The sequence below is a fragment of the Peromyscus eremicus genome, chromosome 3, assembly GCF_949786415.1.
Source record: "Peromyscus eremicus chromosome 3, PerEre_H2_v1, whole genome shotgun sequence".
Taxonomy (NCBI): domain Eukaryota; kingdom Metazoa; phylum Chordata; class Mammalia; order Rodentia; family Cricetidae; genus Peromyscus; species Peromyscus eremicus.
The window spans coordinates 66,559,650-66,577,691 of NC_081418.1; the positions used below are offsets into that span (position 1 = coordinate 66,559,650).

Below are 18,042 nucleotides of genomic sequence, written 5' to 3' on the forward strand. Positions count from 1 at the left end.
GGAAGGGGCCTGGGGAGGAGGGGGCATGGGAGGAAGGGGCCTGGGGAGGTGGGGTCCTGGGGAGGAGGGGGCATGGGAGGAAGAGGCCTAGGGGGAAGGGGGCATGAGAGAAAGGAGCCTGGGGAGGAGGGGGCATGGGGAGGAAGGGGCCTGGGGAGGAAGAGTCCTGGGGAGGAAGGGGCATGTTCATGATTTTACAATGTGTAATCATGTAGCTTCAGTCTCTCTCTTTCTCTCTCTCTCTCACTCTCTTCTCTTCCTCCCTTCCTCACTCTCTTCCCCTCCCTCACTTTCTTCCCTCCCTCCCTGCCTTCCTCCCTTTCTTCCTTCCTCCCTCCCTCCCTCCCTCCCTCCCTCCCTCCCTCTCTCTTCCCCTCCCTCCCTCTCATTAGACAGAGGCTTGTTCATTTACAATATTGTTTTATTCTGATAAAGGTTACTTCAATTTTACAGGTATTCTTGACTTAATAACCGTCCACATAACCTATAGTGACAGGAAAAACTGGTGCTCTTCCGTGTCAACACCACAGATCGGCTTAGACAACAGGCCGCAGCTTCGCAGCATCTTGAAGGACGGGATCCAGCTTTCCTATTTTTCATGTTTCCCTTCTGCATCATCTGCTTCCGTGAGTGCTTGTCTCCTTAAATGGAACAGGACAGAGTATTCTCATCTATCAGCACACTAGCAGGCAAAGTACCTAAGGACACAACCCATGCTGGGTGTGGAGCCACACTAGTCTCAGCACTCGGGAGGCAGAGGCAGGAGGAGCTCTGTGTGTGTAAGCCCATCTTGGTCTACAGTCAATTCCAGGCCAGTCGTAGCTACACAGTGAGATGATGTCTCAAAAAAAAAAAAAATCCTGTGATTGCTTAGTTATACTTTAGCTGGATTGGGCTGCAGTTGAAATGAAGGAGATCCTGGTGGATTTTGAATTTGTGGTGGGCACTTACCATTGACTTGGTTGCCCAATTCTATCTTGTATTATAACCCAGGCCTCAGCAAAATTGACAGCAGTTCTTCATCTCCAGGTGACTGGGCCCCAAGTCTGCATTTAGTTTGCCCTTTGCCCTTGTTCCAACCTCTTCACTTGTTTCTGGGCCTGCCAAAAGGCTCTCAGCTCTCCATGGCTTGCCTTGCTTCAGTGCCTTTGCTCACCCTCAGCCTTTAGTCTGGAAATGACCCCTCTCGTCCCCACAGTCTCTGCGTGTTCAGAATCCAGCCGCCCTCAAGAGGAAATGTCACTGGGTTCCCGCCCACAGATGCACCTCCGTAGTACCTCTCCTATAACATTCATTCATTCTCTCGAATACCCAGGACTTACTAGGGGGCAGTCACAGGTCTAGGCCCTAGGAATATGGCAGTAGATAAAATGATGGGATTTCTAGAAAATGAAAGTCTGTTAAAGGCAGCTGATCCTAAACACACAAGTCAGAAGGTAGTCAGTTTCTTGGAAACAGTAAACGAGGTGTATTCTGAGAGAGCTCCCCTGATTAGGTGACAGAGTCTGCCACCCCACCCCCTTCAGCCCTTAATGAAAGTCTTGAATTTTACTTCATATCAAAAAGATTTTTTAAAAAATATAGTCTCTATTAGAAATAACATTTTCTAATCTTATATAGTACCTGACACTCTGATTTATGTGTGGTGGATAACAAATGTTTGTTAATTAATACAAAGAATGGTTGTAGGAGGATTCATGTATAAAACAAGATGCAGAAAAATGAAGAAAAGTTTGATTAAAAATTGGACAAGAATGGTGGTAGCTCCGTGGCAGAGCACCTGCCTAGCATGCATAAAGCCTGCATTCCATCTCCCACACCATCTCAAAGAATGTTATTGGGGGAAAAATTCCTGCATTTGCCATCTGATTGAGATGGTGGTGTCTTCTGGATTGGGAAACAATTCTCTCACATGGGATTTTACTTTTGAGAGATGGAAGATTGAACAATAGGTCATAACTTAAATCTGCAAGCTTGTCATTGCATGGACCTAGTGTATGGCTTACAGAATTGTCAGCCTGATGGTCACATGTGGCTTGGCATTATGACACCTGTCCTTGAAGAGCTCAGGAAGTACAGGTGTTCATTTCCTTGGGATGTTGTCCTTGTCCTTCTGAGAAGCTAGCTTTCTTAGCAGTCCCTTTTGACAGTATGGGATACACATACATCTCTGACTATGCAGCTGACCCAGCTTTCCTACACTTACCTTGGTTGCTTCCCTCCATGACTCTGGATTTCTTGATGCTGGCAAGTCATGCCGTGGAGCAGCTCACTGGCGCCCAGTGAGTGCAAGGATCTCTGTAGCAAACAACTCAGTGTCTTGGGGATGCTTCTGGCTGTTGTTCTCCCAAACCTTTGGGGCAGGCTGGGAACATGGCTCAGGGTCCCTGCCTCCATGTTGGCCCATGCTCTGGGACTTCTTTCTTCTGTGGTCCTCCCAAATCTCAGGGGCAGGTTGGCTGCTGAGTGGGGCACTTTGTTGGCAGGGGCTGGACTCATCTTAATAACATTCTTTGCCCCCCAATCTTTTAGTTCTTGAAAACTGACACTTCTTTCCTTTTCCCCTTCTGGGATTCCTCTAGGCTATAATTAGAAACGGCAATTAAAATAATTTATTATTATTACAAGCCATAGATTAAACCCTAAATTAACTTAAATCCAGACTTTAATCTGCAGACTTGCTCTAGCTATAAACAAAGTTTGTGTTCCCATATGCAGAATTTTTAAATAAATAATTTGTATTAAGCTTCTTAAAGCAATCTAGTTCTCTGTCCCTTGATTATTATAAGACAACTATAAAATATTAATAAAAATATATATAGTGAGTGCAGCAGTATGTTCAAGCAGCAGGAATATAATGAAGTATTGAAATGAGGCGAAAGTTTATTACAGTTATTCTCTTTCAGGTTTTTGATTCATATTGTTTATGGGATATTTTTATATGTTTGTATTATGACTTTAGAGAAAACTCCATTCCCTCCGCAGGCCTTGTGTTTTGCCTCCCCCTTTCAAGGCCAAGCGGCACCCAGAATCGGGTCTAGCCTGCTCAGGGCATGGTTCTGGGCAGTCCCACTGAGCTGCTTTCTTTCTGTCAGATCCCAAGTTCCACTCTGAAACCATATTTCAAAACACCAGTTGCACTCCAATTAGACTGCAAATGACATTTTTAGTGAAGAGCCAAAGTTTGTTTGTGAGTTACTGGACCTCCCTCAAACCTACTTATTGGAACCACATAAAGTGCAGGCAATGTTTAGTTAGATTTGGTTCTACCTTGAAGGTTGGACCACATTAAAAAATTTAAATAATTCTTTTTGATTGTAACCCGAGTGATAATACTAATCAGAAACGTTGCAGAGTATGTAAACACTGAGAATAAACATAGCTCATAGTTCCCCGATGTTGGGATGAACAGTTTACCTAGATTTAAAGATACCACCAACTTACCAGCTTGCAATTGCCAAGGAGAAAATCCAAATGCTTGTCATGCAAGCTTCCGGCTGAAATGCATCCAGATCTTATTTCTGTCTCTTTGTTACAAGCATGCACCCCTGAGTCAATTTATGTATATCAATTCACCTTTCCTTGCTAAATATTGTCACACCCTGAGGGCAGTATGCTTGTCATCAGAGAGGCCAGGCTGATTGCTATTGTACTACATTTTACAAAGTGACATCATATATCGTCAGAGAAAAGCTGAAGTGTGACAGAAAACCAAAATTAAAAAATAAAACAAATCAAAACTTATTTACTACTTACTCTTTGCAAAAGCATTAGATTTAGGACAGATAGTGTGTGCATGTATGTACACAGAATGTCAGTTACATTAGTGTGTACATATAGAATGTCAGTTACATTAGTGTGTATGTATAGAATGTCAGTTATATAAGTGTGTATGTGTAGAATGTCAGTTACATTAGTGTGTATGTACAGAATGTCCATTGTATTAGGTAGATTTTAAGACTTACCTGGGAATATTTGTCATCATTTTCTTTGCTGTGAAAACGGGGCATCATTAATTCATCTGAACAAAAGATGTTTGATGTTAGTAAGCTTGAAGTGGCTAAAATCAACAAAATGAATTGTTTTGATGAAATAATTTCCATTTTGTCTAAATCCAAAATGGAGTTAATATGTTCAGCCTGCTGTCTATGAGCCTGTGAGAAGGGAACTCACAGTGTTTTTATACTGTAACAGATGAATTCCACGAATTTTAAGTAGTAATATTAATTAGAGTGTGTAACTAAAATATGCGTGTAAGGAATGTGCTTCTTTCATTCTGGGGGGACAGCTATGTTTGTGTTTGCAAACTCATTGACTTTGAAAAGAATTTTCCTCATTAAGCAGGCTCTCCTAATTAGGTAAGATTGAGGCAACCGTCATTCGGATTCGAAACAAACAGGATGTTTCATTTCTCTGCGCTTAAACAAGAGATCTTTTGTTTTTGGTGCTTTTGTTAGTTTTTGAGGGAAGTGTAAAAAGAAAAAAAGAAAAGGATTCAATACATGCTAGTTGTGTTTTCAAAAATCCAGACAAAAGAGTTCGGCATAATATTTTCAAAATGTCAAACAAAATTAAGAATATGAGAAAAGTTGTAAGTCGCACAGTACCCCCAATAAAATGCCATGAATTAATTATTTTTGTAAAATGTTGCTCAGTTATTACAAAGCTCCAAGAGTAAATGTCAGCTGTCATGTGGAGGATGAGCAGCAGAGAAAATGTTCTGTAGGTGTTCCGGGAGGCCGTTCAGTCACTTCGTTATCTGCCCTAAGGGTCTAATTTGGCAAATGTGTATAAATCACCAGGATTTTATTTCTATAAAGACGACACATCCTACCTTCCTGCTCAAAATCCTTAAGTTAAGGAATCTAGCAGGGGATGAGTTAGTCACACACATGCTCAGTTTGTTGCTCCCAGGGCCCATATTATTTAGGTAATCTCACTTTGCCACAGGCGTACTGACATCATGGCATTAAAAGAGAATTTATAGAAATAAATGTGTATTTACCGAAGTGCCACAGTGGGTCCCTTTTGGAGTAGCTGACTGATATTCTTAAAGACTTGCCTTATCGCCAGACACACTGCTCCAGAGAAGCCACTATGGGTCCTATCAGACCTGTCCTCCTAGGAGAGCTAGACTTCACGTGGAGACCCATCCACTTCCAGACAGAGGCACTCAGAGTGACCTGATGAAGACATTCGTCACTGCTCTGTGTCCTCTCTCTCTCTCTCTCTCTCTCTCTCTCTCTCTCTCTCTCTCTCTCTCTCTCTCACCTCCGTACATAACTTGAAGCCGTAGGATGGCAGAAGCAAAGTCTTCTCCATCCTGAAGGTCTCCACAGTAAGCCAGAGAGTTGAAAGCAGCAGTGAACTCTCCATGGCCTTGGTGCCACACTGGCCTGTGACCTCTCAAGGCAGTTGACTTTGTAGGCTTCATTTGTTTTGGTAGCCAAGGATCCCCACAGTAGGAGGCAATTAATTCAATTCATAGTCTTGTGTTAATTTTGTAATGCTGTTAGTGGATTATTTGGGTTTAATTTCCCTTAGGATTTCATATACTTCTCTTCCAAATTGTTCTTTTGTAAACTGCTGATGGAACTTCCCTTTTTGTGGTCAGTGGATCCAAACTTTTGAGAAATGGATGAAGCAAGGGACAAGTTTTTTTTTTTTTTTTTTTTTTGACCAAGTTCACACCCTGGAAAAAGTGGGAGGCACCTAACCAGGGTGTCTAATCCTTTTCAAAGAATGTGGAGCTTCTAAGCAGGTCACTGGTTTCAGTGGTGCTGAGGGTATCGAAACATCAGTTAGAGGTTATTCTAGTTGACATCTAGAGGGACCCCTGTGACTAACTACCCTCCTGCTCCACCAAGTTTGGTTTCCATGTCTAGAATGCAATTATAATAATCCTATTAAAATGGAAATTGACAGTTTTCCACCATATTTCTGTTTTAGCATCGAGAGGTTTAACGAATGGAGAACCACACTGTAGGATATACACAGCATGAAACCACCACACACCTTTGGTGAAATGTGCCACTGCATACATGCATATGAATTTAGAAGTCGGGCACTTCTAGGTGAGATATACAGACATACAAAATTTATTTATGTTTCTTGTTGGCTTGTGCTATTCATGTGCATGCCTTACTTTTAAGTTCTGTTTAAAGATTAAAAATATATCGTGTGTGTGCTCATGCCATGGCACATGTGTGGAAGTCAGAGGACAGCTCGGCTGTGGTTGGTCCTTCCCTTCTCCCATCTAGGTCCTGGGGAATTAACTCAGGTTGTCAGACTTGGTGGCCAGTGCCGTACCTACCCACTGACCCATTTCCCCACCCCTGAGGATTAATTTTAGAGGGGAAGGGCACACACTAGAGATGAAGTAGAATATCTAGGAAGAAAGCAAACTGTCCAGATTCAGATCATGTTGGAGAAGATATGGATGACAGAGAAATTTGCCACTGTCTCCAGGTCAGTGCTTATCCACACCACAAACGTGAGACCATCTGGGTATGGGTGAAAAGCTGGGATATCTGTGACACTCTGGGGATTTCCCCTGGGATTTGATGAGGTGAGCACCATAGTATCCCTCACATGCACCGATGGCAGCTGCATATGAGAGAACAAGGAGGCAGTGACCCTGAAGCCAGAGGCTTCTCTAGCACAATGTGCCTCCTTCAAAAGAGAGATGCTTACCGGGCTGGCTCTGTGGCCTTACATCCTGTGCTGAAAGTTAGATTTGGAGCTGAGGCGCAATCAGTAACTGGTACCGTCACTACCATCCACCTAGTTATCTAGCCAGAATCTTCCATTTGCCCCCACATCCCACTCTAAAGCTCGTTATGTTGTTTCTAGATTTGAACATGATACTCAATAGTAGGCAATATTTTTAAATACTCATCATATACCAAGAACCGTTCTAAATACTTTGTGAATTTACTAAATTTTAAATAATTTCACCAGCACAAACTATGTGGAATCTATTCTGTGTGAAGAACAACTAAGCTTCAGAAAGGGAAATTGAGTTATTTATATCGGTGTCAGAACCAGGATTGGAACTCAGGTGTGGACACTTACTGATTAGTCTAGTGAGGTCTGGTCTCTTCTAATGTCTGAGGAGTTTTTAAGTTTGCTAGTTTTTTTCCATCTCCTTTGCAGTCATTATGTCCTCTTGCCTAGAACATTTACTTGCTTTACATGCAAGTATGTGCTGGTGACAACAGAGGCCAGAGGAGCTATCAGATCCTCTGGAACTGGAGTTGTGAGCCGCCGTGGAGGTCTTAGGAACTGAACCTCTGCGAGAGCAGCCAGTGCTCTTGATCACCGAGTCATCTCTGCAGCCCCTCCCTTTTTTCTTCTTCGGTACTTTCCCACAATGCAGTCATTTATGACCTTCCTAACACCCTCCAATGGCTTCCCACTTACCTCAGAATCACTGCGAAAGCCTACCCGTTCTAACCTGTCTTCCGCTTCTTTCTCTGGCTTAACTCTTCCCCCATCTCCACATCATAAGAACACTTTCCCTCCAAATGGTTGTACTTTCTCTTGCCCCCACCCAGTGTCCATGACATGCTTGAGGATGGAGTTTCTGTCTACGTGTCTGTCTCTTTCTTACGCATAGTAAGTGTTGGGTCTTAGTGGAGGCATCCCACGTGTGAAAAGTCACTCTTGGTGTGCCGCTTCAAGTGACAGCTCGTTTGCATCCTCTTACCTCTGCCCTTACCAGTCTGTCTTGCCACGATCCCCGCCCCCGGAAAGTAGACTCAGAGAACAGAGTAGGACCAGACCAGGTGGATCAGAGCATATTGTCTATTGCAATGATACTCAGGAACATTTTAGTTCAAGACGAATGAATGATTTTTCATTAGTATTGAAAGTAGGTGTTAAAACCAGAGTGGTCTGCCTTCCAGCTTTTGCTGTTTGTTCAGAATTTCCTCTTGACTACGAAAGAGGAAGCTCTTCAGTAGAGCTTCAGTGTGACTTTTCTCAAAATTGGAAAGTGTTAATTGTCTCATGTTGGACTGTAAGACTCTCAGACTGAGGCTTATCTCATAATGAGATTCTTCCGTTCAATCAGGTATGAGATCAGATGTGTGATAGATTTTCTTTTCAGCGCTGGGGGGCGCTGAACCCAATGCTTTATGCATTCTAGGCAAATGCTCTGCCACTTAGCTATACTCCAGCCCATGCTCTGTTGCAGTTAATCACACCTCGAGAAGATCAGTGGGCTCCAATGGATCTTGCTGAGTTGACAGGAATCTCCTGTGTTCAAACAAAAAGGCATGCCGTATGCCCAGCCCCAGGGAGGGCTTCCTGATAGTGCCGTAGGCTCTCCCTCAGAGCAGCAGACTTGGGTGCAAGGCTCTTTATCATCTTTCCATGCCTATTAGATACTTTCTACTCTCTGGCAAATAATAATCATGGGGAACAAACCATTTCTACCAATGAGGAATGGTAGGGACCCAACGAAGTTCAAAGGGGCTGATCTATCTGGTAAAGTACTTAAACTGTGAGATTGTTTGTGTGCCAGGGGCTGCACATATTTTCAAACCCTATGTCGAAGGGGCATCTCACTTAGCTCATGGATGCATGCTCCCCGAACCTATGGGAGAGGTCTACTAGGGTGGCCAATTTTAATGTCCAAAGGATTCTGGTTATGGAGCCCTGTTTCTAACTCCCAAACCAGACATTTAGTTCTGGGCCATTTGCCTTTTCCAATCTTCTTCCCACCTAAGCGCAATCCAATTGCTGAGTTACACGGAAGAACTTATGGGCATTAGACGCTTACCTCGTGTTTTATGTTTCCTAAGTATTTTGAAACCATCTGTTAACTTTTGGCCCTTTTAGAGTGGGATAGGAGGTGGTATTATGGTATAATTAATTGCACTATTATGCATGGCAGAGAGACTTGTCTTTGTTCCAAGTAAAAGCACCATATACGAACTGTATAAAATTATTGTTTAAAAAAAAAGTAACGAGAGTTCCTTTGCTTCAAGATTTATGAGTCTCTTGTTATAACAAACTTGTCACATTTGATTGCAAGGCTGTGTTTACGTCTCAGCTTTCTCCATGACAGATGACAGTGCTAGGCCTGGGAAGGTGCTGAAGCGAATGTGAGACAGAGATGATTTCTCCGTGCAGGGAGAGATGTCGAAATTCAACTCTAGTGGAAGTAACCTAAAGAATCAATTTGTACAATGCGAGAATAGACATTAAATATTTATAAAAATTAATTCACAAGATTTATTCTAGGAGAGTGAATAACTGGCTGAATCCTCATGTTGGAAGGAGATTTTTTTTTTAAAAGAGCAATATATTGAATAAACCTCCAGTATTAGATCTTCCAAGTAGTGGAATTTAAAAAATGTAAAACAATTTGCAAGGCTGATTAGGACACAGCCATTATAGCTCCTCCGCTTGAGCTTTCACATATTTCCAATGCTTCCTTTTATTGACATTTTTTTTCCTCTTGGGAAGAATGTGTGACTTTTACTGGCTTGGCATGGGGTTTTGGTACCTCTTGCCAAAGACTCCAGAGTTTTTACATGAGGGACAAAGACCAGATGCTTAGTTAAAATAACACATAGTATTACACAAATGTAGGAAATAGAAATTGTACTAGAATTATTTTTGGCCTGTTTTGCTTTTGATATATTTTAAAAGATAAGCAAGTAGCCTTCTCAATATTCAACTTGAGCAGAATAATGTAACTTAATATATTTGTGTGTGTGTGTGTGTGTGTGTGTGTGTGTGTGTGTGTGTGTGTATTTACGTGCCACAGTATGTGTGTGGAGGTCAGAGGACAACTTCTAGGAGTTGGTTCTCTCCTTCCTACTGGAGTTCTGAGGGTCAAACTGAGGTGCTCAAGCTAGTGAAACAAGCGCTTCTAACCACTGAACCATGTGGCTATCCCTTATCCAAGTCAGTGCGCGCCTTTCTAACATTTGGTTTTATTTGTTCTTGAGGTCTTTAGAAGTGTTCTGCTCTAAATGTAGAATGTGCCATTGAAGTAATTATTTGCTTTAATAAAAACCCGAGGGTTTGACAAGTGTAGCAAAGACCTAGCCTCAGCCTTAGGGTGCCCTCCCTGACTGCCTTCGCCGGGCTGTCTCTGAGAAGAGAATTTGTTGCTTAAACCTACATTGATGTGAGCTGCGGAGAATGTTTGCAAGCACAGCTATCTCCCCATCTCAAACAGACATGGATGTAAGGGCAGATGTGTAGCTGATTTGAAGGGGCATCATGACTAATGGGGACCTCATAGATGCTCTTTCCTCTGGATGACAGGTTGGAACATGCACATGACCGGATTTTTCTTGGTAGCAGGGGTTCCATTGCTCCTGTGCTTCTGGGTGTTGTTGGTGGGAGCTTCTGTAGAGGTCCCCAGCAGCCATGCTTGTTCAGCTCTGTCAGAGGCTTTGACCTGGCTTTGACCACTGTTGAGCCGACACTTGGGGGCTTTGACTCCACCCGGCCTTTGGTTTTGGTAATTCCACCCGATTCTATTCTCTGCCTACGGGATCCTGTGGAAACCTCACGGCCAGTAGCCGCTTCAGTCACTTGAGTCATAGTGGCGAGACTTCAACATTGAGGAAGGTATTCCAGACCCCTTCAATGTTAGTCTTGTAAGATGAGTCCATGATGTAGCCAGGAGCCACAACATGGCAGATCTGTTGGTTGAAAGTCAGGCAATTCCAAGATAAATGAATAAAATGCCAATTTCAAACAAATAAATGATCAAAAACCCAGAAGAACCTTCAACCAAATTGTCACTATTGACTTTGGATGTGCACGTAGCACTTCTAAAGTGTCCTGTGACTCTGGGCATACATTTAATTAAAAGAGGTTTTTCTGACCATCTTCTGGATCTAGACTGGAAGTTTTTGTGTTAACTGAGGTTAAATGAACTGAATAAATGTTAATATAATCCTCATTAAATACCTAATGGGTTTAATTCCACACTGGGTTTTAAAACTTACTAGATTTTAGATTGGCGAGTCCTAGAGAGTGGATATTTCCCACTTGAGAGGGTGTAAGAAAGAAAATAGATAAAGCTGGGAAAGGCTTTAGTTTAGAGCATATTTAGTTACACAGCCAGCTTGTGGGACAGGAGTCTCTTACAAATCCAGATGTGAATGACTCAGAACATCTTTAGAACAGTGGGCCTTGGCTGATGAACCATGCTATACAGAACTCTCACTCATTGACAGAGACAGCCAGTGATCTATGATTTGGGAGCTATCCAAAGTGATGTGGACACTAAGTGAAGTATCCATCCGTGCCTCATCTTCCACCTCTAGATTAAGAGCACTTGTGGCCTTTCCTGTGTTTTCATAGACTTCAGGTTGATCTGTTTATACTTATCCCTTCGAAAGCCTTTCACATATAACTTACTCTGTTCCAAGGAAAAGAGATGTAGGAAGCCCTAGTATGTGGCCCAGGTGGGATGGGGTGAGAAAGGATGGGAGAGAAGTTATTGTAGGCTCACGTTGGATCTTCTAGCTCGGTGAGCAGTTTGCAATTCTTACAAATGCTTTGTGGTTAAAAGTTTCTTATTGGCACAGCTGCAGAATGAGGCTCTCCTCTTCCTGACCATTTATTCATGTCTCCTGGGTTACATGTTACTAACATTTCAAGCAAAATAAGGAGTTTATTATAAGGACCCTGGGATGCCTTATGAATGGTATTGGGGCCCATAGAACACCTGGATCCAAGGACTCAAATCACCATCAGACCTTTCTCTTGGATTCACATTTATACCCCAACATCTGTTTTGTTATCTCCTCTGACTACTTTCTAGATTCAAGAAAATTACCTATGCATTTTCAACACTTTGCGAGTTTACATAGTCTCAATTTTGGCCATCTCATGAAAAACGGCCTTATCTCTCTCAGTTCCAGATTCAAGACGTCAAGGAAGGACTCTTATTTGCCCAGTGCAGAGAAAGTGTCCAATCCTGAATCAGCTTGTGACTGGGTGGGGTCACAGTGCACTAACAGAAGGCCTGTGTAAGGCTCTAAGAGGAATGGGGTGAACGGTACTCCTGGGAGGGCGGTCTGACAGGACACAAGTCACTTAGATAGATGGCGTAAAGTAAAAAGTGGATTCTGCTCCCTGACTCCAATTCTGAGACAATTCCCCTCACTGTCTCAGTTATGACTGTGCCAGAGGCAGAAGTCACCACTCCGTGCTGGTGTGATGTTCCTTTGTTTCTCTGTAGAAGTGCCGGGACAGTCCTCTAGCCCAGCTGGGTGGTGGAGGTAGATAGTAGTACTTCTGCTGGGCAATTTGAGTCTTTGTCTCAGCAAGCAGGTGTTCTTGTGTGATATTTTTTGTTGCTCACATGGGGCTTTGGTGGTAAAAACAAAACAAAACAAAATTTTAGATCTTTCTTCCCCAGGGGTGGTTGAGGGCACAATTCCCAGCTCTTTCTCCATATATCCATCAAAAGCAGAGCCAATGGTGGGAGCCTTGAAGATTCCCTCCCTCTCTTGGCAGGTGGAAATCCTGGCTCAGGTGTTTCTCTCTGGCATTGGGAAGCAATCCTGTTTCCAGCATTATGTTCACACCAGATATGAAGCCCAGTCCCAAGGATTTCAAGACCAGATGGTTTGATCCCTAAATGCTCTTAACTCTTTTCAACATGCGCCTCTTTCTGAAATGTTTAAAACCCTTTATTTTGCAATGGTGATGCTGTCCTTTCTTATTTATTCCTATTGAGCTTAGTAAGGTCAAGGAATGTAATGAAACAGATGAGAGTGAAACCTTGCTTTTTGAGCAAGAAAGTTACATTTTCTATGGAGTTGGCCAACTTGACATTCCGTGCCCAACACTTGGGTACTCTTCCTCAGAGACACGATCCCAAACTTCCTGTTTGTGTATAGTGAATTGTGTAGAGATCACAAAGGAGTGTTTATTTTGGAGATAGTAAAAATAACGCTCTTGTGTGTAATTCCACATGTAAGCATATACACACTCTTTGGTAGTTAGCTTTATTGCTCTTTGTCACGTTTTGACAGCATTTACCCTAAATAAGAAGTAGCAATAATGGGATATTCCAATTCAGTCTTGCAAGCATATCTGTCTGCACTAAAATATTTGCTTCCAGTGACAGAAAGTATTTTAGAAGTGTTCATTAGAACAATTTGATAACTGTGTATCCATTATTAATAACTCAAGACAAGGAATTACATGTTACATGACTCATGTGACCAATAAGGAAGGCATCATTTCCATAATTATAAAGAATTCATATCACATCCATTTTACTGTTCTGTATCATTTGACCCATTTATGGCTCATTTTGAAAGAGTGAGATTTAAAAATTTATAAAGTTTTTTGAATGAAAAATCTGTCAGGTGATTTCTCCCTGAACATCTAGCAGTAGTGGCCCAACCAGGCTCTTTTGATCACTTCTAAGAAACTGACAAAGTTTGGGGTGCAATGGGTTAGACCTTCTCCCTCAGGGGGGAGCCTGGGCAGAGGGTGCATGTTTTGTCCCTGGGATGAAGTTGATGTGGGCTGGCCACATTCTGGAATGAAACAGATCTTTGAGGTAGAGGGCAGGCACTCAGTGTCCACCTGCTACCCATCCAGTGGCCCTGCCAGCTTCTCCGTGGCCCATCTGGAGAGGACATTAGCACGTACTCGGCATGGCTGGCCGGGTCCTCAGCCCAGTAAGCTCGGGACAAATGTTGGTTATTGGCTGTGCTGCTGCTACTGTGATTATACTTGCAATCTTTTAGAGATAATGAATGTGGCCATGGGTGGTGGGAGGAAGAGGCAGGGTGCATGCAGGCTGCAAGGCTGGTGGATCCTGTGCCAGCAAGAAAATTACTGAATGATTCCTGATCTATTCTTTTTCTCACACTCAAATCTCAAATGTGTTGAGTTTGGCAAGCCGCAGATTATTTTTGCATCCGAGGACCTGGGCACCAGTGTTCTTCCTGCGTGGCTGTTAGTACCTGCAGACTTGACCTCTGCCTCCGCTTACTGCATTGCATCACCCCCTCTTTCTCCTCGGAGCATGCCTGTGAACAGCAGTTGCTGGAGTGATTTTGATGAAATGTGACATTTGTAGACTGTGGCCACCGACCAAAGAATCTGAGCTATGGAATCCAATGTTTTACGAGCTACAAAATAAAAGCTGGCCAACATTTATTGCTTGTTCAAACTGCTTGAGCCAAGTTCCCTAAGCCCACAGAGCAGACTCCTTAGTGCTGCTAATTTTACTATCAGTAAACAAGAGGGAAAAGGGGAGATGATATCAAACAGCTGAACCACGGCCTTTCTGAGGGTAATATGACATGGTAATCCAGAGGGAGGAGGCGTTTCTGGTTTCTTCTAATTAAAAAGAAAATAACTATTATGGAGAAAAGGTAGAATGAAGAAAAAGTTATAAGCAGAGAATATTCACTAGCAATGATTTACATATTAAGGTAGTCACTAGGCCATGTTAGAAACTCTCTAGGGAAATGTCCCAAATGATGGATAGAACTTTAATATTAATAGACGATTCATCATGATAATGTAAGTCATAGATCTAAATCTCCCATCATCAATGGACTAGTTCTGCTCCAGTCTATTATACAGGTAGCACATGTTTTAAATAGCACCATGTAATAGTTCTGAAGCTGTCCTTTGTCTGTAATTGTGCAGTTCTGCTCACAGCAGCAGTGATGAGCTAACTCATTGATCTTTCCTATGCTGTCCGGGCTAGCTGCATTTCTCCCTTGTTGATTAATATTTAGTGATTCTCAAGATATGCTCAAATAGTACATTTTTACAATTATAAAAGAAATTTTACTCAGCACATAATCATTTATCTCCATGAGGTGACTGTGAGGGGAAGAATTGGTTATTATTTATCTGTTGGTTAGTCTATGAAGAGGATAATCATTTCCAAGTTCCCACTTGATATAATAATTTACTACATAATCAGCAATCCCATGCAAGTGTGTGGCTCCCTTATCTTAGTCTGAATTTTCTAGTCTTGGAAACTTAGACCTGGACAGAGTGGTGGCATAGTCTCAGTGGTCCTTGAAGACAACGACAACCTTTTTGGAATGACAATGCTGGTATGATTATAAATAATGTACGATGAGATTTGTCTATTACTTTCTTCAAGAGAGGATACAGCATCCATTAATGAAGATCACAATCAAGGTTTCTTATCTTAGTCTAAGACACACATGAACATATGTCCACAAATGCAGAACACACACACACACACACACACACACACACACACACACACACGCCAGGCAGTAGGTATATACTCAGGAAAGTAGACCCTCAAAGTATATCAAGAAAAGAGAGGCTTTCTTTAAGCCCACAAATCACGTCATACTGTGTTGTATTCCTCTCTGCTAGGTTATTCTATATGTTGCTCTACTCTGACTCTATGTCTATGTCCATGGGACATCTACTCAAACTTTAGGTGCGCCAGTTCATGTATTTTGTTGACACAAATTTTGTGAGATTTATGGGTACTGTTATAAGGAAAGCTGTTTGTCAGGAAGACTCCAGAGGCACCCAAAGCAGCACAGGCATTTCATTACATTACTCTTGGTTACCCACTAGAACTAGACGATAAGACTGTTGAAAACACCATACCCTTCAGTTGCAGGACAAAGAGAAATCAATCTGGAACTGACCAGGAGACTCCCTGGTGGCTGTCTTTCATAGTGTTGGCAGGTGCTATGCAGGCTACTAGAGGAGAAAGGACATCTATGATCTTATCCAGCCCTGGGCTCTGCATGTTATAAAACTGACCTGCTAGGAAAGATATGCTCACTTGTGCAACAGTGGCATGATGGTTATGGGGTAACCAACCACTTTCTGATTGGGTTTGAGGCCTACAGGAACTGATTGATGCCTGGTATTGTAAACCCGATAAAAATTCATGGCTATGGAGGTCGTAGACCCTAGGAGAGAACCTAGTTATTTTGATAAATGGTCATGTTGTCAAACTGCCTCCTAAATATGTATTTTGGTACACATAGATTACACTTCCTTTAACCTTCTTTTTGTAGTAGGTAGCGGTTCTTGCAGAGACTCATATCTGGTCAAAGCACTGAGAGTAAGTGATCGTGAATGCTCATTGTGGAGCATTGTGCTCCTCAAGTGAACATTTTGGAGAGGATCGGAAATTAAGAGCAGGAAGATGGAGAGAAAATCTGTGAAATGTGACATGGATGTTGTGTACGTGTGCTGGCACCGGCTGTAGTTATCTGCACAAGATCTACACAAAATGAAGCCGGTTAGAACTCCAGCGTGGATGGAAGAGGGGCACTTAAGGCACCACCCCTCGCTGAGGGGCTATTAACAGTTGATGGCAGCTGGAGGTGGGAGAGCCACTTTTCTCTGGGTCTGTGGCTGCTGATGGGTGCCTATGCCCCAGTGCATGGTCCCGTACCCATCACCATATGGGCAACACTAACGGGACTCATGGGTTATTTAAATAAAAAAAAGAAGAAGAAGAAAAGACGGGAAATTAGAAGGGAGGTATGCTGGGAGAGCCTAGAGGGTGCCGAACAGGGGGGTGGGGAGTGAAGAGTCGTGTGTAGGGAGTGGGGATTATCAAGATACATTGTATACATGAATGAATTTTCAAAGAAAAATTGTGTAAAATTCAGCATTTCTTAAATTTAAAAAAGGGCCTATGAAATTCTATTTTGTTATTGTTGTTGGATGGTGGCACACATTTTTAATCCTAGCACTCAGGAGACTGATGAGTTTGAGACTAGCCTGATATATATGTATATATATATATATGTATACACACACACACACACACACACACACATATATATATATATGTATATATATAGTGAGTTCCAGGCCAGCAAGGGATACATAGTAAGACTTCCATGTAGTCGTATTTTTCTTTGGGCCTCTAGCTTACAAATAATGACACAGAGACTTATTATTAATTATGAAAGCTCAGCCTATAGCTTAGGCTTGTTCCTAACTAGCTCTTATAACTTAAAATGATCCATTTATATTAATCTCCATTCTATCACGTGGTGTTAACTCTCCTTCATCTTGCACTCCTGTTTCCTCTCCGTGTCTCCTTGTGTCTCTCTCACATGTCTGGATTCCTCCTCCTTTCTCTCTCTGCCCAGAAGTCCCACCTCCTGCCTAGCTATTGACCATTCAGCTTTTTATTACACCAATCACAGCAATACATCTTCACACAATGTTTAAATAACCCATAACACTCCCATCTCAAAATACTTTTTTCTTTTTAGGTAAGATCTATAAACCATTGAGAAATACTAGGCTAATGGGTAAATTTGAGGGAATTTATAGACTTGGCTTCTGTTTTAGTTTGAGTATTCAATTTTCTTAAAGTTTTTAGATTTCATTTATTTATTTATTTATTTATTTATTTATTTATTTATTTATTTATTTATGTATTTACTTCGTGTGTGTGTGTGTGTGTGTGTGTGTGTGTGTGTGTGTGTGTGTGTGTGGTGTTTAGGTAGAAGGACAACTTGTAGGAGTCAGTTATCTCTTTCCATCAAGTGATTTGGGAGACTAAACTCAGGTCATCAGTTTTGGTGGCAAATGCTTTTTACACATTGAACCATCTTGTCAGTGCTTTTTGGGGGGAATAAATCTTTGCTTATGTCAGATCATGTTTATTTTATATTTTTATTATGTTCAGATCATAAGTAAAAAAATATAAAATCTTCAACTTCATTTATTTTATGGAGGATATTTTTATTGTCTGTGACCTATGAAGTATTCATGGCTTATGGTAAGAACTTAAAACTCCTTGTTAAATAACTGAAGGAAGGAATGAGTGACTAAGTGGGCCTGGGACCTTAAGCAGAAAGATTATCTTTGCAGTGTGTGTTGCTATGTAATGAATGAACGCTTTCAAGTTAAGTACTTTTTCCTTCAGAGTGACTAATTTTCATAGGGTTGATTGAGTTGAGATTGACTTGATGTCAAATGGTTAATCATTTACTCTGCCAAAGTTAAAGATTGGCTGTTGTGCAGTCTATTTCCTCTTGTACAGGAACGAGTGGGATGTGT

General features: G+C 41.9%; 1 protein-coding gene across 2 annotated transcripts in view; it reads right to left on the reverse strand.

The window, feature by feature from the left end:
• Nucleotides 1-443: 443 nt before the first annotated feature.
• Nucleotides 444-18,042, reverse strand: part of Npvf (neuropeptide VF precursor) — a 32,642-nt gene continuing 15,043 nt past the window's right edge. Inside the window, exons 1-3 of one of the 2 annotated variants that reach the window (XM_059256660.1) lie at nt 3,966-5,088; nt 2,207-2,583; nt 444-641 (exon numbers count right to left, since the gene is read on the reverse strand). In XM_059256660.1, coding sequence (XP_059112643.1) covers nt 590-641; nt 2,207-2,583; nt 3,966-4,103 — 567 coding nt within the window. In that variant the 5' untranslated portion in view covers nt 4,104-5,088 and the 3' untranslated portion in view covers nt 444-589. Of the gene's footprint in view, nt 642-2,206; nt 2,584-3,965; nt 5,089-18,042 lie in introns of those variants that run through there. The other variant, XM_059256661.1, reaches the window with a different exon arrangement.